The 27,563-nt window shown below is 43.6% G+C and overlaps 1 protein-coding gene across 6 annotated transcripts in view; it reads right to left on the bottom strand.

The window, feature by feature from the left end:
• Positions 1-27,563, bottom strand: part of lrp1bb (low density lipoprotein receptor-related protein 1Bb) — a 250,031-nt gene that overhangs the window by 84,880 nt on the left and 137,588 nt on the right. For all 6 annotated transcript variants that reach the window (XM_040027788.1, XM_040027789.1, XM_040027783.1 and 3 more), the window contains 12 exons: positions 26,272-26,454; positions 23,373-23,573; positions 21,612-21,857; positions 18,930-19,127; positions 17,883-18,087; positions 14,486-14,650; positions 13,986-14,230; positions 10,123-10,254; positions 9,759-9,986; positions 8,850-9,024; positions 8,475-8,569; positions 4,227-4,376 (listed from right to left, as the gene is read on the bottom strand). In XM_040027788.1, the coding sequence (XP_039883722.1) occupies positions 4,227-4,376; positions 8,475-8,569; positions 8,850-9,024; positions 9,759-9,986; positions 10,123-10,254; positions 13,986-14,230; positions 14,486-14,650; positions 17,883-18,087; positions 18,930-19,127; positions 21,612-21,857; positions 23,373-23,573; positions 26,272-26,454 (2,223 nt within the window). The remainder of the gene's footprint in view (positions 1-4,226; positions 4,377-8,474; positions 8,570-8,849; positions 9,025-9,758; positions 9,987-10,122; positions 10,255-13,985; positions 14,231-14,485; positions 14,651-17,882; positions 18,088-18,929; positions 19,128-21,611; positions 21,858-23,372; positions 23,574-26,271; positions 26,455-27,563) is intronic.

The raw sequence follows: 27,563 nt of genomic DNA, 5'->3' as shown, positions 1-27,563 counted from the left end.
ACACACACACACCCACACACCCACACAGAAACAATTCCCACTTCCATTAATAGCTTTAGGCCGAATGCCATCCTTAAAAGAAATGTAAAACTCGCTTCCACAAATCAGGTAAATTCCCATGAGTGGGAATGACAGTCTTCGTGCAGTTTACAAAACATTACACCCCGGAGGGCACGCTAGCCGAGATTAGCTTTGCACCCCGTGTTAATTTAATGCCGTTGGGATCACTGGCTAGGTGCTAGGTGCGATTGCTCGCTTGTGGCACATCATATTCAATTTCCACCTCAACTGCTAGTTTGATCCCCGGCAATTCACGGCTGATGGATCACTCACACCTTCCGAAATAAGCCCTCTCTTCTCCCTCAAGCCAATCCAATTATTACAGAGCCTTAGGACCGAGTGGGTCAAACTTGTGTCACTAACGGTGCCTTCATTATACCTTTTCACAGCCAGCGTGAGCAATCACTAAGACATGAAGGCAAAATGAAAAGCCAGCACCCCATCATGGAGAAACGCACGATTCCTCCCTCAGAAGTGCGTTCCCGATTACCAGTGCAAATCTGCTAAACCCTTTTCATGCTCGTCTGCCTAGTTGTACGTCTGCATCTACCTCCCACTGTGACGGAGATACAGATTCATCATTTGTAAACAAGCTTTCATCGCTCACGCACGATGGTTCTTCGGAGTAACCTCAACCACTTCAAATATGACTAACTGATCAATCAAGCTTGTAAACGACCAGAGACGAGAAGAAATGCTTCTCAGATTTATGCTCATTAATGCCGATTGCTCCACTAACCACAAAGGACACAAAAGCCTTTAATTCACAGGTACTTTATCCCCACCAGCGCAGACAATGCATGCTTTTAGTTGCAAATCCATATTACAGTCATGCTGGCATATGTATTAGTACATTTCTTCTTTGTTCTTTACTGAACTACAAAGACGAAGGGAAGCAGAACTCTGTGGTAAACACAGCAAATGGTCACCAAATGCACTTAACTGCAAATCACACCATGCCGACAAAACTAAAGCTGCAAAGGGACATTTTCTGTAATGGGCATCGCTGACAGGCTGTGCACTCGCCAACAACAAAAGAAGCTCAGGAGTGGAAAATGACCTGTCTGGCTGCTGTCCTGCTCTCTTCCACCAGCCTCATTTTCAGCTGACCCTGTAACTTTTACAGGTTCATGCTCAATGATCTACAGCAAAGGACTGAACGTTGGCATCACGAAACACGGTAACATAAACCCTACAAAACCGGGCGCGTCCATAATGTGTTGCACAAACACACTATTTTGTAGGTTTGTCTCTGCACAACAACAACAACACAGGCAGAAATTTTGCTTTAACTTTTTCATTTTTAATCAGAGCCTGAAAGTAAACTGGACACGTGACACGAGCACTTTGAGTTTCCTGCTCTGTTGGTACGTCGGAACAACTGAAGCGGACGCAGCTCATTCATGTTTTTACATTTGTATCTCAGAGCTTTTTGCAGTAATTTTAAATGTAAAAAGGCCAAATCTGTCACATTGTGACAGCCCAGCCCAGCAACACGGCGCCGATAAGAACAAGAAGGTCAGATTAGCGTTTTCCTAAAGCATCTCGAGAAGCCTGCGCAGTCCTGAAACAAGATGAAGCCAAGACTGATGCGTAAGGTTAGACACAGCTCGTGATCAGAGGCAGACCACACTACCTGTCAAACATGCTGGGGCAGTTTAAGCCTCTGAAAATGGGTCATGAAATATAACAAATGCTGTAGTTGCTAAAAAGTTCCTGTGACCCCCCCCCACATGATTGACATATTGATTGCTTGATTGAAATCCCAAAATCAGGTAAACAGTAAAGGACGTGTTTGATAGATCATGTATCAAATGATGTTAAAAAAGTGAAACATCGTCCAATCATAAATCTCTATTACTGGTGTTTAACTGGTGTTTAACCAGCACAATTCCTCTGTTTTACCAAACGTAATGGTAAAGCAGCAAAGTCCGGTTCGGTCGACCAATCAGCTTCTTCAAGATAACAAAATGTGGATAATTGTGATTGATGGAGACTTGCAGACATCATTTCACTGTTTTGCTGTAGCTGCTGCTGCACTGGAGCGCAGCTATTAGTCTGTGTCACCTCACATTCTACATCCCATTTGTGAAATGCAATGATGAAGTCTCCAGTGTCCGTTCCTGCACAGCCAAAGTATTCACTATAAAAATGAACCTAAAAATTGTGGCTTACACTTGCAGAAAGCTAATAGTGTACAAAACAGTGGGACTCCATCCTGCCACTGCTGCGTTATCCTGCAGCAGTAATTAATGCTCTCTGCACACGCTGACAGATACCCACCGCACAGAAAACGAAGGCCTGTCATGGTTAATAACATGCTTCAAGAACACGCTGAATCACTCTGACAACACTCTTCCATTTCATATTTTAGTTTTTTGTTTATTTGTTTCTTTTTTCTTTTTTTCCCTTCAAATCACAGTTTGCTTCAGACCCACACACACAAAACCAAAAAAGTCTCTCTTCAATAAGCCTTTGTTTGCTCTCTTCTCATTACCAATCTTGGCAAGTGTAATGCATTCACATAGCTCACAGGGAGGTTTCCCAATTGTCAAGGTGCAGCAGTGTGGAAGTGAAACAATTTAAAATTCAAATTCTGCTCTGCAGCTTCAAAGAATAAAAGGTGAAATAAACACATCAATGAAACAAACGTGAAACGAATGAAATGGGACTGAAGTCTGAACCGTGGACGCTGCAGTGGACGCTTTAGCATTAAAGATGCTGCGTGTGTAATATGTGTGTCCAGCACAGACACTGCGACAACGTGCAACAATGACCGCGACGATCATCGTGCAGCTATTATTTTTAAAACTTGTTGTCTCTGCTGGCGCTGGTTTTCTTTTCGAGCCAGTTTGATAAAAAAACCTTTTTGATACAGATCCAAAGATCCTTCACTGAGTCATGTCCATTAGCTTTGCTGCACATCACAGCCACCGAGATCTTTAGCGGTGTTATTTATCACTCCACCACAGTAGATTGCTGTACAGTTCGTGGCATCACGACTGTTTAAATAGATATATAACCATGGGTCAGCCCTGCTTCCACGACCAGACGAGATGGGGCGTGCTCAGGGCGCTATGCCCGTAAGTATCCCACGGTGGTTAGCACTGTTGCCTCGCAGTCAGAATTTCAATTCAGTTCAACTCCACCATCAGGTCGGGTCTTTCTGATTTTACATGTTCTCCCCGTGTTTGCGTGGGTTCTCCCCGGGTCCTCCAACTTCCTCCCACAGGCCAAAAACACGCAGTTAGACAGGTCAGGTTAACTGCTGATTCTAACATGCCCACAGGTTTACATGTGAGTGCGAATGGTTGTCTGTGTCCTGTGTGTTAGCCCTGCGACAGACTGGCGAGCTGCCCAGGGTGTACCCTGCCTCTCGCCCTGTAACACCTGGGATAGGCTCCGCCCCCCCGACCCTGAAAAGGATGGATGGGTGGGTCTAATCCCATTTACACAAATTGTTTCACAAAAACCATTTCAGTCTCTTTGGATAAAACTCAAGGTTATCCAAGATTACACGTGTCAGTAGCTCCCGATTGGTCGAGAGTGTGGCGCGCACATGGCATCGCCTATAAAAACATTCACTTACGTCAAGGTGTTTGCTTGTTTATATAGGTATTAGGGGCATAACGTTAGCAACATTTTCTGGGTTGTGGAAACTAATAATGTTCTTTATCTGTATCGGCTAATGAACTGGACAGGAACCCACTCACGCTGTACGTGCAAACTGGTTCTACTTCCAACTCGTCCCCTCGTAGCTGCCAGCATCATAGAAGCATCTGGTATATTTGTACAGATGTTTTCTGCAGGCGGGATTTCATCTACAACATGCTGACGCAGATTTCAGGCGTTCAGAACGAACCTACTCGCTGATAGATGGTGTGACACGCTGGATTGAGCGCTGATACCAAGAATCACTCCGTAATGAACATCCTCCACCCTTCTCATTATGGAAAGGGTGAGAAAATCAATCATCAATCATTGCTCTGTTGTCTTTTAATTATCTAATGCTCCTAATTCTTCACTTAGAGTGAGGCACAGCTGTTTGCATGCACTCTCTAAACAGCTTCATTTTAAAGCCACTTAACTGGTTAAACGTGTAATCCTTTCACACTCTGAGTAATCCTCGGCACCAATCTGATGCACTTGTGACAAGCTCCACTCACCCATCACGGCCAGAGCTGTGCCTTTGGCTAACTCCCTCTTTACAGTCTCGAGCACCTCCAGCCCACTGCCATCCAGATTGCACCTGTTGATGGTCCCGTTGGTCGAGCTTATCCAGTACAGCTTGTTGGCAGCGTAGTCTATCGAGAGGCCTGAGACACAGCGAGTCAGGAGAGGATATCGAGTCAGCAAAGAAAGCATCATTAGGGACAAAAATACAAAATGTAACATTTGAATATGTAAAATAATGATGGGTGTAGATTAAAATTATGTTGTCATTTGAGGTATTACAGTAAAAAAAGGACACTTGGACATTAATCCATCTTCACACAGCTCCTCTCACGAGCAGCTGAACTCAGAACCGACTTTACGAAAACGTTTGTGAGGTCAGTAAAGTCGGTGTTTCAAACACACTGAGTATTAAACACTTATAAATATTAATATTAGCCATTGTGTTTTGATGGCATAGTTATATTGTGCTATAGTTATACTTTTTTCTATTGGTGGCTTTTTCCTGTGAACATAATTTTACACTTTTATTTTTGTTTTTATGACTTTGATTATACTTGTGTTAATTTGTTTTATGTTAAGCACTTTGGCATGCCGTTGGTTTTTAAATGTGCTCTATAAATAAAGATTGTTGTTGTTGTTGTAACTTGGCCGGTGTTGCGCCAAAAACGGATTGTTTCCATGTGTAATGTCTTTACTTATATTGATAAACAGACCTTGTTGAACAGGATTTACAAATGCGATGTGTATAAAATGTAAAAACTTGTGTTACTGTAGCTACATTATAACCAGTCTGGACACTTGGAATATGTTTGCAGGACTTTTGTTATGTTTGTCGTGCGTTCTGCTGCCCTGTTGGCCAGAAAGCTTAAAAAAGACCATTTTAATGTCAACCAGATTTTTTTTAACTGGATAAATAAAAGATAAAAATCACCGACTGCAGCTTCGACCTTGTGACAGGAATGTTTTTGTGGCTCAAGATGACTTGATATCATTCATGACCGACACTTAAGACGTGTTTCACATATTATAGGTTATTTATAGCAGTTTAAATCCAGACAGTTACTTTTTGTACCGGGATCCACGTTAACGTTAGCCACGTCACTGCTAGCAGGTACCTGCTAGATTATCAGGTAGCAGCTACCTAATAGCAAAATGATAATGTTAATCTTGGAGCTACACATCAAATATTATAAGTTCTGTCCGTTTGTATCATTAATATCGTTATTAATTAATTTAACAGTTTCTTATCTGGTTATTTCCCCCCCTGATATCAAAAATAATACCGTGTATCGAGTCCTCTCACTGGGTATTTCTGAGAACAAGTGCACTACACGGAGGTTAAGGTGATGCAGTTTTGAAACGTACCTCTGTGATGCTGCGTAAATGCTTTTCCTGCTGTTTGAGTGCGTGCTAATAGAAATGCTCACGTGTTTACTGCTGCTTGTTTGTGGGGGATCTGTTTAACAGGACCCCAGCTGGCTTGAAAAATGAACAAACAGGAAGCAGACTGCTTTTGAATCCATTTCCTGGCTGATGTAATGGCGGGAATATCACTGTTAATGGTGGGAGCTAAAAGCAATTTCAGTTGTGTACCTCTGGACAACTCAATGTCTCCCACCATGTGTTGGATTTATGTCTGGCAGATTCACAGTCACAATGCATCATTAATTTACTCTTGTCCCCAGGTCTGCCCCATAATCATAAATGAAGCCAGTGAAATATTGTGCAGCATCCTATCTGTATTGCTGACAGGCCCAGGAGCATGAAAAACCCTGTGAAGACGACGCTGCTGTGTGTGACAAATTGGGTGTTTGACCTTGAGCTGTGTAACAAAAGCGAGTCGAGATGAAGAACAGACGATTGTTTTTGCTAAATCGAGCTAAAGCTTATTGTCAGGGATGAGTCAGCATCACCTGACACCAGCACAGGAAACATTACATATTCACACATCAGGTAAACATACTTCACATGTGGACCTAGAAATACATTCACAGTGACAGTGAATCCCGGACCCCCCCCCCCCGTGTTTCCTCAGCACTTCTTCAAAACGAGTTCATTCAGCTACAACATGCTCACCATCCCGATTAACAAAACATGCAGACAGATATAAAGATACAGAACACATGTTCCCTCCAAATAATGCTAAACTGTGTTTGTGGCAGCTCACAGCACGGTGGATGTTGCACACGCATGCAGGCAGACAAACACAACGCAGTCACAGCGAGTAATAACACAAATATGAATCTCATGAACATTACGCAGGAAGCACTAACTAACCATCCAGTTAATGATACTGGTGTCATTTCTGAAAACCTGTGTTGTGTAAAAATACATCACAGCAGAGCGACAAGGTCGGCGCTGCCAAAAGTCCACGTGTGCACCTTTGGGTGATGTCATGTTCCTTCTGAAAAACCGACAGATACATTTTTCTACTGATCAACTAAAGAAAAGGAAGCAGTTATAGCCGAGGACAGCGGCTGTGCATGAGCCAGCGGCTCCACAACATCAGGCTGAAGAGTTCTAGAAATCCTGCTAATTACTGAAAAAAACATCTTAAACTCTTAAAAAGTGTTGGTAATATAATTATTAGTCTTTGAATAAAATTTCATCTTTTTAGTTTTCTAAGTTTTACTTTCAAGTATCTGAATTGTTCCTTTTTACTGTATTATTATCATTATTGCTACATCATGTAAATTTGTTACATTTAGAGAAGATCTTTTTGAAACACTGCCTACATTTACAGTAACAGTGGTATACTTCACCCTGCTTCTCTTTTATTCAGCAAAAATCTCACTAATTCTTATTTTAAAAATCATGTTTTTAAGCAACAACAGTCTTTTCACGAGATTATTTCCCATATTCTCGAGTTTGGTGCCACGCCTCCGCCCTAAATGTCTTTGGTTACAGGATATTTGAAGGTTTCTTGGATGTCGGGCATGTTTCACATCTCACAGTCATTTAAAGGGAATCTAATGAATGTAATGAAATCATATTTGAATTAATGGCAATAAGCTTATTCTCTTCACATTATGAGTTTTATCTGCAGGAAAACCCGCTGCACTGTACAACACAACTCTATTTGTCCAGGACAAATATTCTTTGCCTCTCCCTCACACATCACTAAAAACGACATAAACAACAGTATCTCCATATCTACACTCGAGAAGAGCTCCAGGAATCCGACAGCGGCAACAACATGATGACTGGAGCCAGAAAGGTGAACTGCTGTACAGATGTTCAAAGGTGACAGTGGTGCCCGACCAATGAACCAGAACAGAGACCTGCCATATCACATGGAAGGCTTCCATCAGGCTGCTGTCTCAGCAGATATCACTGAACTACCCTCAACAGCATAAAACTGATTGATTTACATGTTGAATGTGTTGATGTATACATGTTTGCTTCGGTTGAATAAACATGAGCTGATTTTTATCAGACACTTTAAGACCTTCACCCAAAAATGCTTTTGGTAATATTTGATGATTTTGCCCAATCAGATAACTCGACGAGTTTGTGTAAATGCCAACAGGTACAATTACAGGTACAACTATTACATCTAAATCTGTCGGTAAAAGTCAGCACATGCAAACACAGGATAAGTGAGTGCAGATGTATTATATTGAGATCATTGTGCCTTTAACATAGGACAAATCACTTTGAACACATCTGGAATGACGTCGACTCCAGGACGTCTATGTGAATTAAACTGCAGACACACTCAGATGTTATTTTCTTGGTGGATCTATAATGTTTGAAGTAGGATATCAGACATTTTTCAGACATTTGAGCCACGATTAAATATATTAGACTAAGCACATCTGCTATAAATCACTTCAGTTAATAATCTGGTTAAATATCTTTAGACCACAGACTGTTTCTGCTTCACTCACTATGTGTTTATGCACACTGTGAATTTCATTATTAATCTCTGGCTCTCTTCCACAGCACGTCTTCATCCCCTCACTTCAACCAATCACAGCAGACGGCCCCGCCCCTCCCTGAGCCTGGTTCTGTCAGAGGTTTCTTCCTGTTAAAGGGGAGTTTTTCCTCCCCACTGTCTCACACGGGGTCGTTTGAGTGTTTCCCTGTTTTCTTGTATTATTGCAGGATCTTTACAACATGAAGCATCTTGAGCGAACCGCTGTTGTGATTTGGAGCTATACAAATAAAGGTGAATTGAATTGAATCAAAGATCAGGTACAGCTTGACAGCATGCCATCCAAAGCTCTCTGACTGACCTACAGGGTCCCTCTGATTCTGGTGGAGCACCTTGCTGTTGCTCCCATCCATGCTGGCCATGTTAATGGTGTTGCCGTCTGTCCAGTACATTTTCCTGCATGAGAAGATGTGAAACGAATATGCAGTAATTCAAAAAGGCAAAATATCAAAGTATAACATCAAAGTTATACAGCGCAATCAATGACTGTTGTTTTCTAAACTGTAACTTGAATGTGGGCCAAAACATTTGCTCTGACAGCCTTGTGAAAACACCCGAAGCATGTAGAACAGTTTCTATACAACAGGCTGTGATCCCTCGTTTTTCCAGGTGAGGCTTCCTCACACACTGAAGGTGAAGTACTCATAAAGTGCACAGGCTGCTCTAATCTACTTACCCCTTGGCAGGGTGCACTACAAGGCACCTTGGCTTATCAATGCCGTGGATGATGGACGTCTTTAGGGACCCATCAAAGCGAGCCACATTGATTTGGGACTCGTCATTTTCAGAGCTCAGCCAGTATAAGTTCTTGGAAAGCCAGTCTAAAGCCAGACCGCGGCAGTTGACTATATCTGTCAGGAAGGGCGTGAAAAAGCTGTCAGGCTCGTGCGTCAATGAAATACATGAAAACAAGATACATAAGAAGCAACATTACAACATACAGACATGCTTATATAATGCAGAACAGATGGAAACAGCAACACATAATCACTGTGATAATAATTAATCTCAGTTACCAAACTTTAATATAACGAACACCTCTAAAGTCTAAAGACGTGCACGTTAGCTCAGAAAAGAACACGGTGTACGAATCCACACCTGCAATCTCCATACAATTATCCTTATGTCATATTTAATATATTGATCATAAGAATATACAAACATGTGCATAATAATGTAATAAGAGAACAGTAATACCCACCCATGTGTACTGGTATATACGTGTTTTCTGTAACAGTCGCTCCACTGATGAGCTCTTTAGCTGAAGATTTTTGTCGACATCCAGGAATTTTGAGCTCTACTGTTTTATAAACATTATTAAAACTTATTATCTTTGATTAAGAAACCAAATTTAAGTTATTTACTTGCATTCCTGAACAGAAAAATGTTTAAAGGGAATCTTGACTCCTCTGAAAACTGAAGTCAGCTCGTCGTTGTCCTTACAAACATGTTTTTGACAGATTTCTCAAATATTTGTGTTTCCTTGTTTTTAGGACAGCTTGTCTGATAAATGTATTGAGCCGTGTAAACAAAACAAAAACCTTCAGGGTATCTTTTCATTTCTTAACGTCTGGAATCGACTCACCTAAGGAGATGACAGTCTCGAGCTGGGTGCCGTTGATGAACGCTCGTTTGATCGTTTGAGTTTTGATGTCGGCCCAGTAGATCCTCTCCTCCTGGGAATCGTAGTCCACCACGGTGACGTCATCGATATCTGGCACCGTCAGAGCCGTCATGACGTTCATGTAAGGGTCGTCGATGTCCACGCCACGGATTTCGGACCGCCGCACATACAGGAGGAACCTTTTCAGCGCTGGTGAGATAATTAAGCAACCGATCACTTGGCATAGTGCATCTTCTGTTTTCACAGACAGGAGTTATAATAATGACCGATATGGACGTTGGTGTAATCTAAAGAAAGAGGAAATATAAAAGGTGTTCCCACTCACCAAAGCAGGACTGTTTGTTGGTGGAAAGCTTCATGAGGTGTGGACAGGTGCAGGAGGCTGTGCGGTTGTAATTGATGAGACACAGATGTGAACAGGGACCACGTCCATCGTTCTTTTCACACGGGTTAGGAACTGACGGGAGCGAGGGAAGGGAGGAAAACACAACACTAAGTAAAATGAGGAGTTAAGAGATCAGACGGGATAATAACTGGATGCGAACTCGACTAAAAAGCCTCGGTGACATTTACAGGTCCGTCTGACTGCACGTAAGGAAACGAAAGCATCATTTTGCACTCGTGTGGCATTAAAGCAGAAAATAAATGAGAAAGCATGAAAGTGGGGCACTTCTGAAGAGAATAAATGAAAGCTCTGACACAAGTTATGAACAAAGGTCACACTCACGAGAGAAACGCTGAAAAAAGTCAAATATGTTAGGACGTCTGTTCTTAAACACGGAGAAAACGTTGGCTTTGCAGCTGATCCTGACGTATCTTGATGAGTTTGGAGGTTTACAAATACATGAAATTATACAAATAAAATCGTCTTTCATATTCTGCCTCTTGCATCAAAGGTGACAGTATCACTTGTGCTTCTGCTACCACAAACTAAACTGAGCGGTGCCCTTGTAGGCGCAATACAAAGGACTGAGTTTGCACCATTTCTTACTGTACTCTCTTCACACTAAATCACCTCAGTCAGACTAAAGAAAATCACCCACAGTTCAATAATTTCTCATCATGCTGCAGTCATATTTCATGCATCAGAAAAAAGCATTTCTCCATCCACTCTGGATGATTCGTGTCAAACAAGCTCATTCAAAGCTTATTTCCCAAGCTCCTTCAGCAGCACACTGGAGAACCTCGTTGCATTACAAATGCGGCTCATTTAGACTGAAAAGAAGCATCTCTGTCTTTGCATTCTGGAAACAACACCCGGCCGACTCAGTATGCTAACAAGGAAACACGCTAACGGTGCTGCACTTGGCTGAATCGCCGTGTGGAGGAGCGACGGGCAGCAACATCGCAGCCCACGTGTTGGTTTATTTGAAACTTTCAGAAGCAGCGGAAACTGTTACCTCTCAAAAACAAGAAGAAAACAAACACATTCATTTTCTGTTAAAGCCTCTGAATGCAGAACTTATATGTTTGTGTCCATCATTCACTAAAGGAACAGAAGAAAATTAAGGTAGAGCTATCGTCAGCTGTACGTATAGAAAATTACTCATTTCACGCCACTAAATAGATTATAGTGAAAAACTGACCCAACTGCTGAAAACAGAAACTCAGTGGAGACATTAATGTCTATGCAGTCTAATCACTGAGCTTAATGTAAGTGCACCATGATGTTACAGGAACACATCAGCATGTGTTGGTTAAACTGTTGAAAGTATAGATTTTTATGTTACTGCCTCTTTATAACGGCCAAATGAAAATAAGCTTCCTGTTGCTGTTATTCATTAGAATTGCCCCGATGCTCTCCTGGGCCCCCCTTCGGCCCCTGCTGGAAGCTTCAGAGGGAAGCTGGGTGTTGTGCTCATTTCTCCCACCTTCATTTCTTTTCTGGTCCAGATGTTCAGGGGTCAGTGAAGCATCACATCCTGAGACACAGGTTCTGGCTAAAGTGACTAATAGTGAGCTCATCCCCACTTGAGCTTTTTCCAGAAAGGATTCGACGCGCTGTCTCTCTTCTTTGGGTGAAAGACCTGGCTCACACTCATCTACCGTGACTGCGAGGACAGAACGTCCACTGACACTGAGGTCCCTGTATTAGGACATGTCTGTTATTAAAGACAACATGATGCCATTTTTAACTAACCTGCTGAATTCAGTGAAGAGGCTGCCTGATAGCAGGCGTGAGGGAGAGAAATGATACAGCACAGAACTACAGAACTACAATATTGATACAAATATTGTATCAATATTGAAAATAGCAAACAGACTACAAATTATTGTAGATCAAATAGTGAAGAAAACAAACTTCAATATTGAAATCAACGTATTGAGAACAATATTGAATCAATATTGTATCAATGGATGGATGGATGGATGGGTGTTGTTCAGTCTATCAGGTAGTGTTGTTGAGTGTATGAACTGAGATGACGTTAGCAACATTAAAACAGAAACCCAACAAGCACAGGACACACTTAGCGTGACAAAGGTGAGAAATCGAGAAAATAACACCGACTACAAAGTTTTGGAAAACCATCGCTTTTCTTAAACACTCCAAACCCTGTAAAGCAGATCTGCACACAGCCGTACGCTGCATGCAGAGAAGCATAACGCTGGGTACGGTCTGACTAACTCAGCTGCATGAATGTCACAGGCTGTGGACGTGACTGTAACAGCTCATGATGTCACAGAGGACCCGCGACTGTAATACCTGCAGTAAACATGTGGTCTACTCTCTAACACACACAGTTTAGTTTGTTAAGCATGTGCAACGTTTATTTACTAATTTGGACATGTTAATCACGCCGTCTCCTTGACAACCACATTTTGCAGTAACAAAAATTAGGGCTGTCAGCGTTAACAAGCTGCCCCCGCTAACGTGTTGGCTCCGCCCAGCCCCACGCAAAGGGACTAGCCGCGTTAGCCGCGTTACTGCAGTTTTGGCGGTAACGTCATTTTAACGCGATTAACGCCGACAGGCCTGGATAAAATTCATACTGACATGTTGAAAGTTGCAGTGATAGTGTTAGGGTCACGATAGCGCCTCTGCAGGCTCAGATGATTCCCAAGTCGAGCTTCTCCAACAGTTCAACGGCATCAGTAGAACTCACTGTCATCACCCTGTTGTGTTCTTACTCTCTAATATACAGTCTTAAAGAGGCGATAAGCTAAAGTAACCTTCTGCTCTGTCCTGGTGTCTCAGGTCCATGAAGCCTCGGCTCGTTCAGCGCGTGCATGCAGATTTACCGACAGGTCTCGGTGATGACAGATAAAACATCTGCATCACACATGAGGAAGGAGGACAGGGCTGATACTTGATGGAGACATCGATCAGGTTCTTGGCACATGTGACCAAACTGTCAAAATCCAGGTTTAATTCTGATGCATCTGTTTTACAAATAAATCAAAATTCAATGTCAAAGCACACGTTTTGGGCAAAGAAAAAAAAACAGTTGATTGAAAATGCAGTCAGTGCTATTAATTTCAAGCCTGGCACTGTATCTCACAGCCCGATCTGCATATCAAATAAAACACGTGTAGGCCTCCTGTCAGATAGCTCATCAACTCTGCTTCTTTTGTGGTCAGGAACTTGGCTTCTTAGCGTCTCGCTGAATCGATTACCTGTTCCACGGCGATGCGAATACAGATCTGGAGTGAATATTAATGAAGTTTCAGAAGTATTTTGAATATTTTCTGCAATCACAACACCCCATTCACACTTTAATTGATTTGCTTATTGGACATGCCACAGTTATTCACTGGCAGATGTGCTCCTCACTCAGCAGCTTCCATTATTCACATTTTGTACAAGAAAAAAATGGAATATAAGCCAATTACAATAATATGGATGGTGAAAAAAAAACATTAAAAGGTACCATTAACTCAAGCTAGCTAATTCTCTGCATGACTACCTTTTCATTCAGACACATGCTCATTGACTGACAGGCCAAATTAAGGCAAAGGCAGAAGCTGAAATTAATTGCAATATGCTTCATTTTTCTTCCTTTTGCTACATGAGACTGAATCCACAGTAGTTCCTCTAGTACGACAGGATTAAACCCAAATTAAATTTTTTATTGGTGTTATAACTGAATGCTCCGATTCATTATTTCAAACTCCTTAAACACGTTGTACACATCCAGCCATCGAAGCTTTTCCCGCTTCTAACAGCAAAGCCAGAAATAACGAGCTCACCTTGCGGTTGCCTGCTGGGGTGGAAGATCTGCAAGTCAAAAGGCTGAGCACTCGTCTTCTGGATGACCGTCACATTTTGCCCGGTCCACTTATTGGCTCTCGCTAAAGTGTTCGTCCTCCAGTCCGTCCAGTAAACACTGCCCCCGAAGAGAGACACGGCGAAGGGGTGGGACAGGTATTCGTGGCCCCTGAGGATCTCGATGACGCCCGTACCATCGTAGAGGGCAGAGAAAATGGCGTCGGAGCTGTTCAAGAGAGGCCGACAGCGTATCAGTGCTTTAAACGACTCTTCAAACGCATCGAAGGGGACGAGTGGACACAGGGAGATCACAGTGAAACCCTCCAGTCCACTGATGGACCTACTAAATTGTTCAAGACCCACTTAAACCAAGAGGTGGCCATTGTACCAGATATTACATTTTCTCCATTATTTCATGCCTGCTGGGAGAATTTAATGCCACACATGCCTCAGAAGTCCTACAAAGAAGATGAAGACTAACCGTGCATCGGTCCAAACAATCCTCTTTTCCAAATGGTCCAGTGTTAGTCCGTTAGGCCAGGCTCCAATCTCCATGTCCTTAAACACAATGTGTCTGCCTCCTCCGCTCATTGATGCAGCCTCGATTCGGGGGAAAGTAGCATCCCAGTCGGTCCAGAAGAGGATCCTTGGAAAAGGAAAAATGTTTATACAACAGACCAAGAAAAAACATACATCCACAAAACTGCCTGTTAGGCTTTACAAGCCATCATTTACTGCTGTTTGTCAAAGCCAGAAGCTGAAAAATGGGGTAATTGCTCGCAATAAAATGATGCTGTAACTGCGTGTATTAACACAGACAGTGGCAATGATGATTGTCCAAGAGCAGCACCAGCGATCCGGCGCAACCCTCAACATCTGTGACAGGCCTGGAAATGGGAGGCCATCTGTTTTATTATGACTTTTCACAGCTCAATGAGGCCTGAAAATGAACACCATTATTGATGCGGCCAGGACACTACCCCGAGTCCTACTCCAACGCAGCAAACATCAACGCTAACGCCGGTCCACAAAGTCATCCAGAACGGACGGGAAACCGGGTCCTCGAGCTTAAATCACACACCGACGACAACGACACTGTGTTAGGAAGAAATATCCTCGAGCAGATCGATGGCCTTATTCACTTGATAAGGCCTCCCTGATCAATGACCCACTACTTTGAGTGGATTTGAGTAATTAGATTAGAATTATTGCCCTGTAATGGAAATGCGCCTTTAGGCACCAAAAGCAGCCATTAATCCTACTCTGCACAACCATGAAATGTACTGTAGTCATCCTCCCGCTATAGGGGGAGTGCATGAGCAGATTACTCATTTCTTAAGAGTGTTAAATTGATTTTTGGAAAGTCTGGCTTTGCTCTAATCTTAAATGCACCGGCCAAAATATACAACTCGTGGTTAGTTCTCAGTGAAATCCGAGCAGCACACCAGCGGCAGAGGCAAACCGATTCATGCTTTGCTGATGATGGATGCTGTAGACAGTGTAAAATTAACTCGACTTCGCGGTGGTTACGCACATAACCGATTTCTTACTTTTGCTCTTGGAAAAAAGTAACTCGTTTATTTTAAACATGTCTCGGGTATTTTTTTAATGTCAAGCAGTGTCGTATTAAAGTGTAGAGATCTATTATATTTATTATTATTAAGCACTGATGCAAAGCACTGAGGGTAAATTCAGATTGTGGGTGTGTACATGTTTAGGCGTCCTTGTGAGGACAGAAAATTGGCATGTTGTGTCTTTCACTGCTAAATTTGAGCTCACAGTACACTGCCTGTGTCAACAGGAGCGAACCACACTGCGCTGGATCAAACAGGAGCAGCCGGTCATATTTCTGACGGGACATTTTGCTCCAGACCAGAACAAAGAGGTTTTCTTACACTGGCCTTGAACGCCATGTCATAAACGTCCTGGTGATTCAGCCTCCTAATGACTCCTTTGGCTGGTTTCCGGGTGGGATGATTGTACATCTTTGAATGACTTTAACCTCCTGAGACCCGAGCACTTTCATAGCATGCATCTTTAATTTCTCTTTGCTATTTGGCTTTATAGAGTTCGATAGAACACCATAAAGTCACAACTGACTAACGATGTGCAAAACTCTTTATTTGGAGTCTGAACACAGCAGCATTTAGTACAAAAACTAAATGAGAAACAACAACTTTGCCCCTTTGAACAACATGGCTCATTGGAAAGAGCAAAATTTAGTCTTGTGGTCTAGACATCCCAAAACGTGACGTCCCCACATGTGGACGCCCGGTCCTTTTTGGATCGTCTCTAAACTACACAGGTCGAAAGTATACAGACAGGCTCACATACGTACACTCACTTGGTTTAATTACTGAAATAACCGACTACAACTGACGATGTCTCTGTGGCAGAATAAAGACAGCGCTCACTGGACTCCCCAATACTTCCTCAGTAAAGGTCTCAGGACGATGACATGTTCCCACATGCTGGGACAGGTTTCATCAATTCAAACAAAAGCATGTAGATATAAAGATGTGTCATCAGTTTCTGAAAGAAGACCTAAACTGTCATCCTGGGATGTTCAGGAACAAACCAACGCTCAAGCTGCCATGAACTGGAAACAGCTGCAACACCAGTGTGACCGACCACACTGGAACCAGTTTTACATCGCCATGGACTGAGGAGGTGCCCGCTCTGAAATCCACACCACGCTGCTGTCTGGACAAAGGTTTTCTGGTCAGAGGAGACAAAGACTGAGTCGTCTGGCTAAATGACGAGAAAGGTGAGGATGAAAACTCCGATATTCAGATCCCAGCCTTTGTTATGCATCGACGTCCTGACAGAAAACATTCACCTGACTTAAAGCAGACAAACGTAAGCAGCAATCCTCACCTACGTGTGTTAAAATGATCAAAAAGCATGATTGTAATTACTTTCAGACATTTACCAGTTTATCCGTCTTTTATTCATTTACTTTGTGTAACAAAGACAGCATGTGGTCAATCTCCACGCATAGAAACATAACCTGCACCTACTTCACACTAACTGAAAAGGACTTCTGAGAAGATGTAAGATATTAAAAAGAAAACTATTATGCACGTAATAGCATCATTGTTTCACTAGCTGAGATAAATATATGCACATATATCCAGATGTCCTGAAGTTTGACTCTTCCTGTTCCCACGTGCTGGAATATGTTTCTTATAAAGGAGATTTAAATCGCTCTAATCCAAAAAGCATTATTACAACAAAAACACACGTGAGGTACCTAAAAACCTGCAGCCTTTAAGCAATGCCTCGTGCATTTCAAGCTAAACATGACGAGCTCCCACTGTTCTCTTTCTCTTCAGGCACCAACAACATACGAAGTCTCCAGATGTGTCGTATCAGCGGCTAATAATGAGCTGGACCTGTTACGCTGCTGTTGCAGACATGCTTGCTGACTGCAGGGCACAGAAAAGTCATTCACTTCAAAGCCACAGATCATTCTGCAAAGACCCTCTCTGTGCATCTCAGCAGGATAAACAACAGCACGATTTGAAAACTGGGCCCAGAGGCGAATGATTCAAATAAGGATAAAGCTTTTGTTTTTAAAAACGGTGGTTAAAGCGTTTCAGAGAAAAACATTCTTGAAGATCAAGAGAGAAGTAAAGCATATAAAGCAGGAGGTACAGCAGCTCTTATTACTGGAATAAAGAGCAAAGCACTACTGACTGGATTTTATAACTGCTGCTTTAATGAACCCAACATGACAGACATGTTCATACGTCAAGGCCGATGCAGACGTGAAGAGCAGACGGAGGATGTGCGTGTTTTTCTTTTCTCATAATTTTGGTGCCTGATGGAAAAACAGCTACCGAGTCTGTAAATGAGGGAGCCGGTGCCCAACGTACCCCTGTCCCGGGTCGAGAGCGATGGCCCGCGGATGCTCCATCCCTCCGGCTATGAGCGTAGTGCGCATTTCTCCGTTAAGCTTGGCCACCTCGATCTGGTCCAGATTGCTGTCGATCCAGTACAGCTTCCCAGTGATCCAGTCCACAGCCAGACCCTCCGGAGTGGCCAGGCCGTGCTGCACGACCACCTCGATTCCCGTTACCCCTGAAACAGCATTGGCAGCAAGACCGCATGACTTCACGTTCTTTCACATTCATTCAGCCCTGAACTTCTCTAAGCGTGCCAGAAGGCAAATGTCTGGATTTAACAGAGCCCTGCTAGCTCGTTAAGTCAGCGCGATGTGTGATTGAGTGCCTGTGAGAACAGACCCTAACCCTGGGCGCTGACAGCTGCGTGCTCTGCTCGAGTGCTGCACGTTCCCCGCACCAAACTGCATGTCCTCAGTACTTCAGAGGACTTCAGACGACGCTTAGACCTGATGCTGCCAACAGTTTGCACTCATCATGTGTGGAAGTAGCTCATACAGCACCGACATAACCGACAGTCAGCAGGAAGCAGTGGTTAGTGCAGGAAAACATTCATGAAGCAAACAAAGAAACTGAATAATCTGGAGGGAAGCTGTTTATTACAAAAAAAGGCAAATGGATTAGAAATATATGAAAATCCATCAGCGATTCTCAGATGGATGGACTTTTGTGGGTGTTTCACAGAGGGTGGAACAGCCACAGAGGTGATATCACTGCTCCACAGAGGCAAATAAAGGCTGGGGAACTCAGTGAATGCACTGCCACCCACAAAAATAAAGAGCGAATGAGAAATTCTGATTCATCATTTTATGAGACTTTGTACTACAAAAGCTTTAGACTTGTGCAGTATTTTTAAGTTTGCTCAACCTGAGATAAACTGTAAGGAGCCAATATCAGGCCCGTGCAGCAGAAATGAGTCTGTGTGACAGCAGCAGAATAAAACAGAACAACACCGTCGTCGCTGCCTGAGAGGAAAAACGAGCGAAGCGTGAAGGTCTTACTGACAGTGTGAGAGCATACCTCCAGACTCTGAGAGCTTCCCCCTGTAGATCTTATCTTCCACCACGTCTGTCCAGTAAAGGAGGCTGTGGTTGAAGTGGAAGTCTAACGCGATGGTGTTCCTCAGTCCTGGCACCAGCAGGCTGTAGTCTCGTTTGTGAAGGTCTATTCGTCGTATCTCGTGCCGGATCGAGAAAATGACGAAAGCCTCAAAGGGATCTGGTGAAGGCGAGACCGTCGAAATAAGTACGTGTAAGTTATCAACGCACCATGAGAAGAATGAGACTCAGCACTGCGGCCGTCTTCATCAGGATTTTCACCGTAAGGTATTAACAAAGACTCATTTCTGACTATTGTTACTAAATATATTTAAAAAACAGACAAGAAAAAAAATAATACGACCATGAAAACTAAAATAAACCTCGACCCTCATGGATCACATGAAATATAAATATTTGGTAAGACTTGCAGGTTTTTGTCTTTTTGTAAAGTCAAACCAAAATGATGACTCTGCAAACCGGATGCATACGTGCATATACGTGCACATACGTGCACATACGTGCACATCGCCGCTGACCTATTCTGCTCCTTTTTCCTCTCTGCTGTAATCTGACACCTCTCCTATTCATCCAGCTGAGGCCTGTCGGTGTGTGCACACTGAGCAGGAAGCAAATTCAATCTCAAGAACAGCTTTATTATTTTTATAAATAAGTCCTGCAACAAAGTGGAGACACTGACGCGCACATAAGCAGGCAGATGGATGGATAAGGTGGTCGTTGTTGTCCTGCAGTACCCACACAGTGCCAGCTCCTGTTATTAAAACATGTCGTCCACACCGAGGAATTAAATGATCTTGTTTAGCAAATATTAGAGCCGCGAGTCTGCATGGCTGCTGCCTTTTTAGAGAAGTCACCGTCCTTCCCTGCTTTACCTAAAATCACACATCTGCTTCCCTTTTCCATTAAAGTGAATGTCAAGCCTTGTGCTAACTGCTAGCAGCTAGCTTTAGATGATGCCATAGTAGCGTTGGGCATTAATGGCAGCCTGAGCTCCTGGGCTCTCAGGGCTGCGTGCTGCAGCACATGCAGATACGTAGACGCTACAATCAGAGATCGAAGGCTCTTTTGTTCCCTAGAAGACATTTTAATAAGTCACACAGCACAGAGCCGCTGTTCGTGCTGTTAATGACAACTGCTAAAATTTGCATAGTAATTAAAACAATTAAGCTTAATTTGCTTCGATATATTCCCTTCACTCGGCTTCCACTCGGCTCAGTGCGCTGTGCAGATGACACGCTTTTAAACATTTCTCATTGGCTCAGCCATAATGTGGCGCGCATTTATATGCATCGGATGCAGCCAAACCGACGTGTTGCCAAACACTTTGGGAACCAACGCGCGGCATTTTCCCGTTTCTGAAAAAAGCAGATACATTTGTAAGTCGCGTCCTTTGAGGAATAAATGCTGTAGGGTCTCTGAGAAGTGTCTAAATCTAGCGACAAGTCGTAACGCTGGCAAACAGCGCTCCCAATCCCAAACTCGGCCTCGCCCACCGAGGCTCCGGACGCTATTTCTGCCTCCAGTGCAGCTCGTCTCCTGAGAGGCGCACAGCTAACGCTTGGAACATGCCACACATGGACACTTGTACACAAACTGCACTTAGTATTTCAAAAACTTTTGCAAGTCTTTTCTTCACAGCACGCTTTACTCAGTCACACTTTAGGGAACACAGATGTAATTAAAACTGTGTCCTTGCCTCAATGTCACATCTCAGTGCTGCGACCGAACGAGCTACAATGCTTCTGCAGAGACGACGCGTACTCGCAGCTTTTTCCCCCCATTTATTACTGCGATATGAAAAGGAAGAAAAGACGTGAGCTCCGGACTTCACAAAGCATCCAGCAGCAACGCTTCTCAGGATTCAGGTGCAATGCTTGTGTTTGCATGCAAAACGTGATTTATGATGAAGCTGTACAATTCAGATCAGCTCCCAGAGAAAATTGTGTATTTTCCTGCGTTAATGTAAGATTAGAGCTGCAACTGCCATCAATCTCGGCGCCAAAGAGAGAAGCGAGTAATCAAAGCCAGGTCCATAAATCTGAACGCGACGGTCCAACAGCATGTGTGCAACTATTGTGTTGCAGCGGCTTCAAAGCAGTCTAATCAAGTGGATTAGTGAGTCACAGCAATCACATCAGGAGAAAGTTTGACTTTATTATGCGATGCCAGGCCGGTTAAACGTGTGTGTTTGGGCCTGAGGTGAGTCAGCTAGCAGAGCTGGCTCACTCAGCATCACAGGAGATGGAAACAGACAGCTCTCATGCAGCCGAGCCTCTTCACATTTGATTGGATTTGAATAGATAGATACTCTAAATCACCGTCTATTACTGTTCTTCGGACTACCTCCTCACTTTTTTACCACTCACAGACGCTAACACGAGGACCTTCCCATTACGCGCTCGTGTTTCAGCCGCTACCGTCCGCAGAATCAATCGATTATACGTTTCTCCATAATTAAAACTCACATTTTTCAATTACTCGCTCGCACAGAAGCTGCGATTACAACTCAAAATCAAACGCGGTGCAGGTGCATCACGGCCAAGGACAAATGTATTATTACTGCAGCCACAGACCGGCAGTGCTGCACGCTGGAGGCAGCCTGCAGCATCACTGAAACAAACATTAGAAGGCTCGGGTCTGTTACCTGTGCTGTGACAGCTGTCGCCGTCCGAGTCGAGCATCCATCCTGGATAACAGGAACACTTCACTGTGGTCTTGTACTGCTCACACACTTGGCTGCACTTCAGGTGACGGCCGCAGTAGTCCACCACCTCACACGTCTTGTTGCTGGAGTCCAGGTGAAGCCCGGGGGGACACGAACACACAACTCCTTTGCCCGGTGCCACAGTGCACTGGTGACTGCAGCCCCCTCTGGCTACAAGGCACAAATCTGGGGTGAAGAAAGGTCCCGAAATCTTAGAAAGTACACAGAGATGAATCTGTGTCTGTCTGACAGGAATCCTAAAGGTTTAATATTTGCGCATAAGAAAAAAGACGTGGTCTTTTAAACTGTGAGCTGCTGCAGACATCATAAGTCAAGCATAAAGGTGGTGTGTAATGAGCAGGCACATAAACAGCAGGTGGTGCAGATTCATGAGGAGAAGAGTGGCGTCTATTTGCATTTAAAGCAAAGCAGGAAAAAACTCATTTTTTCCAGAAATTACATAAAAAACAAGTCTTAACTTTGTGCTCCTCATCCTGTCGTAAAGTTCTCGTTAATTAGCAGCTCGAGATGAAACATGGAGTGAAAATGAAGCTGTGAACGAGACCTGGACTTAGCAACATAAGGAGAAATGAACAAAACAGTCACAGTGGCTGAATGGTGGGTGTGAATCCTGCTGAGCTGGTGCAACTCAATCAGACCCCTGAGGTCCCATCTGAACACAGCCTAATTTTCAATGAGGAGCCAGAAGCTCTTTTAGCTACAAAAACACTCGAGGGTCCTGTGAGGCCCCCACGAGGCTCGGCTAGTGACGCTCTCGAAAATGAACCTCCGCGTTTAGGCTGCTCACTTTTAAGAGATTAGATGGGAAGAGCTGCTCACATGAGATAATCTGTCTCATCTGAAGGCTGTTGGACAAACTCTTGCAGACTTCATATTCTGTCCCTTTGGTCTCAACAGACACCAGTTACATGCTGACGGGACACCGAAGAGCTCCAGTGGGAGATTTTTGGCATTCCCAACATCACAACATACTTGCATATCATACGTGTGATGATGTGAAACCCTGTAAATGCAGATTTGCCTTAAACAAAGGCTTGCTTGTCTTTGCATCGGCTTTCTTTGGTTCTAAACTGCTGCTACACATCAAGTTTTCATTAATCCATCCATGCAGAAAGTGCATCGTTCAAAGTTTCCGTGGATGGAAGTCATTATTTATGACACTTTCTCTTTAGTCTTCCCACTTACAATGATTCTTATGTGAAACATTCTCTCGTGGGCTTGAAAGGTGGGTGTAAATGTTCCTGAGGAAGAACAGCCGTTACAGTCAGCTTGGATCTCGCCGTTGACAAGTTTTGTCATATGTCTAATTATCCGCTGTGTAACTTGTCAGAATCCGTTGACACTGGTATGACTCAACTACTCCGGAAACTTTTCCAACCTTTTTCTGACTGAGCGTTTGATGAGCTGTCCGCATTAGCTGTCCACAACAAAAGGCTGCGTTTGGAAACCTCAGCGCCAGAAAGGAAAACGAGAAAAGCCGGAATTTTTACAAAAAGTGTGACAGCGGACGGTAAAACGCGATAAAACAGAAGAAGCGCGTGGGTGAGCTTTGCTCTGGATGTAGGCGGAGCCATGTGTAGAACATTATGTTCACTGGTTGATCCAGTGTTGTGGGATTAGATCCTCAGTAATCACACACGACTCGTGTGTCCACATACTTTAGACATAAGACATCATTACCACAGATGGGTCCTTCGTCGGAGCGATCCGCACAGTCCACTTTGCCGTTGCAGATCTTATCGGGCGTGAGGCAGACCGAGGAGTCGTTGGCACACGGGTACTTGGGCGGCTTGCACGCAGCCGACTCACAGGACTCTTCGTCCGAGCGGTCCTCACAGTCGATGTCCCCGTCGCACACCCAGCTCTTTGTGATGCACTTGCCTGCAGGAGCCGAGCAAACATTAGCACAAATCTTTCAAGCAGGTGAACATTTGATGACCAGCTGATGAAATCTCCTTATTTCCACAGGATTCAGAAATAAAGCTCCCTGCTGAGTGATGCGTTCAGGGGGAGACGGATTTCTCAGTTCTTTTGTCATAACCTTAAAACAAACGCCATGTATTATTCCCAGAAGGCCACAGTCAACAAGCTGCCTCTCAGGTTTGTGTTTAAACCGATGAAAAAGTCCACATACGATCAATATTCCCTGTGCTGTGCAAAGGAGCCTGATTGGTAAATCCCCCATTGCGGGCAGGAAGATGTAGGTAGAACCACGAGGGGGGTGAATAACAGAGACGCTGGGATGTATCAGCATCACTCAAAGCTTGTATGTTTTCCACATTTTCGATCCCACCGGCGTGTTTGGCGCCAGATCGGTGCAAACTCACATGGGATGGTGCCGCGACTGCGTATGTTTGCTTTTAAATAAAAATGCATTCACACGACGCTGCTGATTTAACCCGTCAGGTTCTAAATGTCTCATTTAGTGGTACAGTAGTTGCAAAGATAAACACAAACGCTTCTCCGTGAGTAAAATATGCTCGACACTTGTGGCGCAGATGCTGTGTTGGGCTGTTTTTGTGCTAATGCACATGGACAAGGAGGTTAATCATTTGTGTAATTGAATTATCTCCATCCTGAAAATTTCACCTTGAACGACACAGCCTGAAAACCGCACAGTCTGCGAGCAGAGGATGGATCGAGGATGTAAAAGGAGGGAAACGGATTTGTTCAGAGTGGGCGGCACGACGGGGAAACCTCCTCCTGAGTGGATTTATTAAGCGTGGCTATTGCTTATTATTATTTATTTGAGGGTGAAATACTTTTTTATCTTCTTTGCAAATATAACCAACCTACTAAAATATCAGGTTTCATATTTAATTCAACAAAACGTTAGCGTAGCCACAAATGAGAGATGGCTACTCTCTTGAGATGGTCCTCAGTGTGGCTGCAAATGCACTTTTAAATAATAGACGAGTGCATTTACAGTGTTTTCTGTGTGCATTTGAACATTTCTCACCAATTAGACGCTCCGTGTATAAAGAGCTTCATACTTGTAGGGTCGACCTTACAGTATAAAGCGCCTTGAGGCGACTGTTGTTGTGATTTGGTGCTGTATGAATAAAGTTGAATTGAACTGAATATTTGCTGATATCATCCACGTGATCCTGACTGCACAGCAACACTGTAATACTTAGTGTAATGCTAAAGGTAAAGATCCCTGATAAAAGCACGCACTATATCCACTCCCATATAAATGGATGGATTGTATACAGTGGGCACTGTAATCCAGATTTATTCCTGCAATATCTGGCAGTGATTCCAGGCTAGAAGTTCCTCATTAAACTGTCTCAGGCTAAAAGTTTCAAATTGAGAATAAATCCTTCCCCCCATTTAAATGTCTGACTCTCCTCCCTGTGACTGAATACTTTATCAAACACTGTATTTAAAGGCATGAGATTAGATATTTCATGCAAAAAAAAAAAGTGCTTCTGGATAAATTACTGTGCTTGTACTATTAGCATTACTTATTAATATGTAGTATTAATAGCAGGCACCACAGTCAAGTGAAGCATCTCACTGCATCATAGTAATTATCTAATCGGTGGTATATATCGTGCTTGCTTTTTATACTCACACATGGACAGCGTAAAGAAAGAGCACACGCCTCTGTCACGTGCACGAACTGGGAGCAGGAAGGGAAAGCTGGGCTGTGAACTGGTTTGCACATGTGCAGCACCAGTGGGGAAGCTAAATCTGATCCATTGAAGCATATCGACTGAGGAATCAGCTGATGTCACTGAGATTGTGCCTGAGCTTGACTTCATAGTTTGCTTAAGCTGCTATCACGCTAGATGCTGTTTTGTTGCATTGCTTCAGATTATCCTCTTCATCTCTGGCTCTCCTTCATCCGTCAGAGCTGCAAAGACCGGCTCTTTTAGAAAGGCCTTTTTGAATATTTCCAGAGAGGGCACTGTGTTCTTCAGAGGAGGACAGAACAAACTGCATGAGTGAACAGAGATCTGACACGGCAGAACTAGAGAGAATAATAACTGTGTGCTTTAGCCAACCTGTCACCATGCAGCAAAAAGGAAAAGGAAAAGTGTTTAGTGATAAGTGGAAAATTCCAGGACTGCAGGACTTTTTTTGTTTTTGGCCTTTTTCTTACATTTAATACAAGAAGGTAGATGCTCAGTCGGGGTGCGTGGACGGTTTAAACAGACTCTGATTGGTTCAAGAACCACACGCAGATGCTCAGATTCATTTATAACTCATTCAAATATTGTGGACTCTCTCATATGCTGGATTTCACTACGTTCACTCTTGTTTAAAGGTTTACTTACTGAACTCAAATCCATGCTAAGTTTAATTTTTATGCCTCAGGACCCGATGTTACCGCAGTCAGACCCACAGCATCACTGTCAGCTGACTAATGAAGTGTAAACATTCAAAAAAATCTGGAAAGTATCTCAAAGCTACGAAACATCAGTTTGCATTAATTGTTGAGTTACAACAACAACAGGACCCCAACACAGAGGTGGCACCTCCAGGACCGCTCTGTGTGTTTCTACCTGTCACCTGCACATTAACTCACAGCTCGTTGTTATCACGGTGTTTAACACTGCGCTGTATTCACTACCTGTATCTTTGCAGGTGAACTTAGCCTTGGGGTCACACATCCTCTTCGTGCCCTCGCAGTCCTTCTCATCGCTCCCGTCCTCACAGTCCTTATCGCCGTCACAGCTCCAGCGCTCCGGGATGCAGGTCCCGTCGGTGACGCAGTGGAATTCCTCGGCACTGCACTCGATCACCGGCGGCAACACTAAAACAAAATTAATTTGACAATGAATGCCTTTGAGATATACAGCAAAGTGTCACGGGCAAAAACGTCGCAGTTAACCTTTATTTTAAAAGAGACGTATTGGTGGCAAATATTTATGATAGTGAGCCGGGCAGCGGCGTCTATAACAGGTCAGCACCCCGAGAAGAATGGAGTTATTTCACAAGTCTTTAAGGTTTATGTCTCCGAGATATTTCTGTCTTCTTTAATCGCTCTGCTTAGTATATCACACACACGGGTTTCATCAAACAACCGGGTACGACGGCTGCCTGTGTGTGTGCACGTGTTTAGACATCCTTGTGAGGACAGAAAACAGGCATGCTGCTATACTTGTGGAGACCAACAGTCCTTATGGGGACAAAATGCTGTGCCCACCAGTTTGAAGACATTTAAGGTGTTGGCCAGAGGGGCGATGCGCGGGGGCAGCCCGCTTCCAGTTGCCCCGGGCAGGTGCTACAAATTTAAGCCGTCCACCAGTTTGAATGTGAGAGTGAATGCCTAGTGGTATTGTAAGCCTTTGGGTCCTGGAACGCAGAAAATCCACCCTGATTATCCTAGTTAAGTGTTCCCTCGGGGACCGAAGCACAGGTCCTCCCTTCCCGGGAGCTGGTCTTTTTTGTTCGTTAGTTTTTGTCCCGTTTTGCTTGTTAGTAATTTTGTGTAATTTCTTTGTCCCCTGTTGGCTGGTTAGGGTTAGGCTGAGGGTCAGGGTTACACATCCACTCTTCATGGTCAGAGTAAGGGGACAGGGAAAGCATATGTCAGTGAGAGGTCCTCACTAAGATATGAAAATCTAAACTTATGTTATTTGGAAATAGTCGTTTAAATACAAACGCAAAGATTCAAATAAATGGTGCTGACATTGAAAGAGTCAGTGAAAATAAATTTCTGGGGGTAATAACAGATGAAAAACTTAACTGAGAGCTCACGTAAGATATTCATTCCAACGTATCACGAAGCATTGCAACACTAAACAAGGCAAAGCAGGTATTAGACAAACATCACTTCATATTCTACTGTTCACTGGTTTCACCAGACCTCTGCTATTGTGCAGAGGTCTGGGGCAATAACTATAAAACATTACAGTCACT

The sequence above is a fragment of the Simochromis diagramma genome, unplaced genomic scaffold (assembly GCF_900408965.1).
Source record: "Simochromis diagramma unplaced genomic scaffold, fSimDia1.1 OVJJ01000343.1, whole genome shotgun sequence".
NCBI classification, from domain to species: Eukaryota; Metazoa; Chordata; class Actinopteri; order Cichliformes; family Cichlidae; genus Simochromis; species Simochromis diagramma.
Note: the sequence above shows the minus strand (reverse complement) of the source record. Positions and strands in the feature narration are given on the sequence as shown.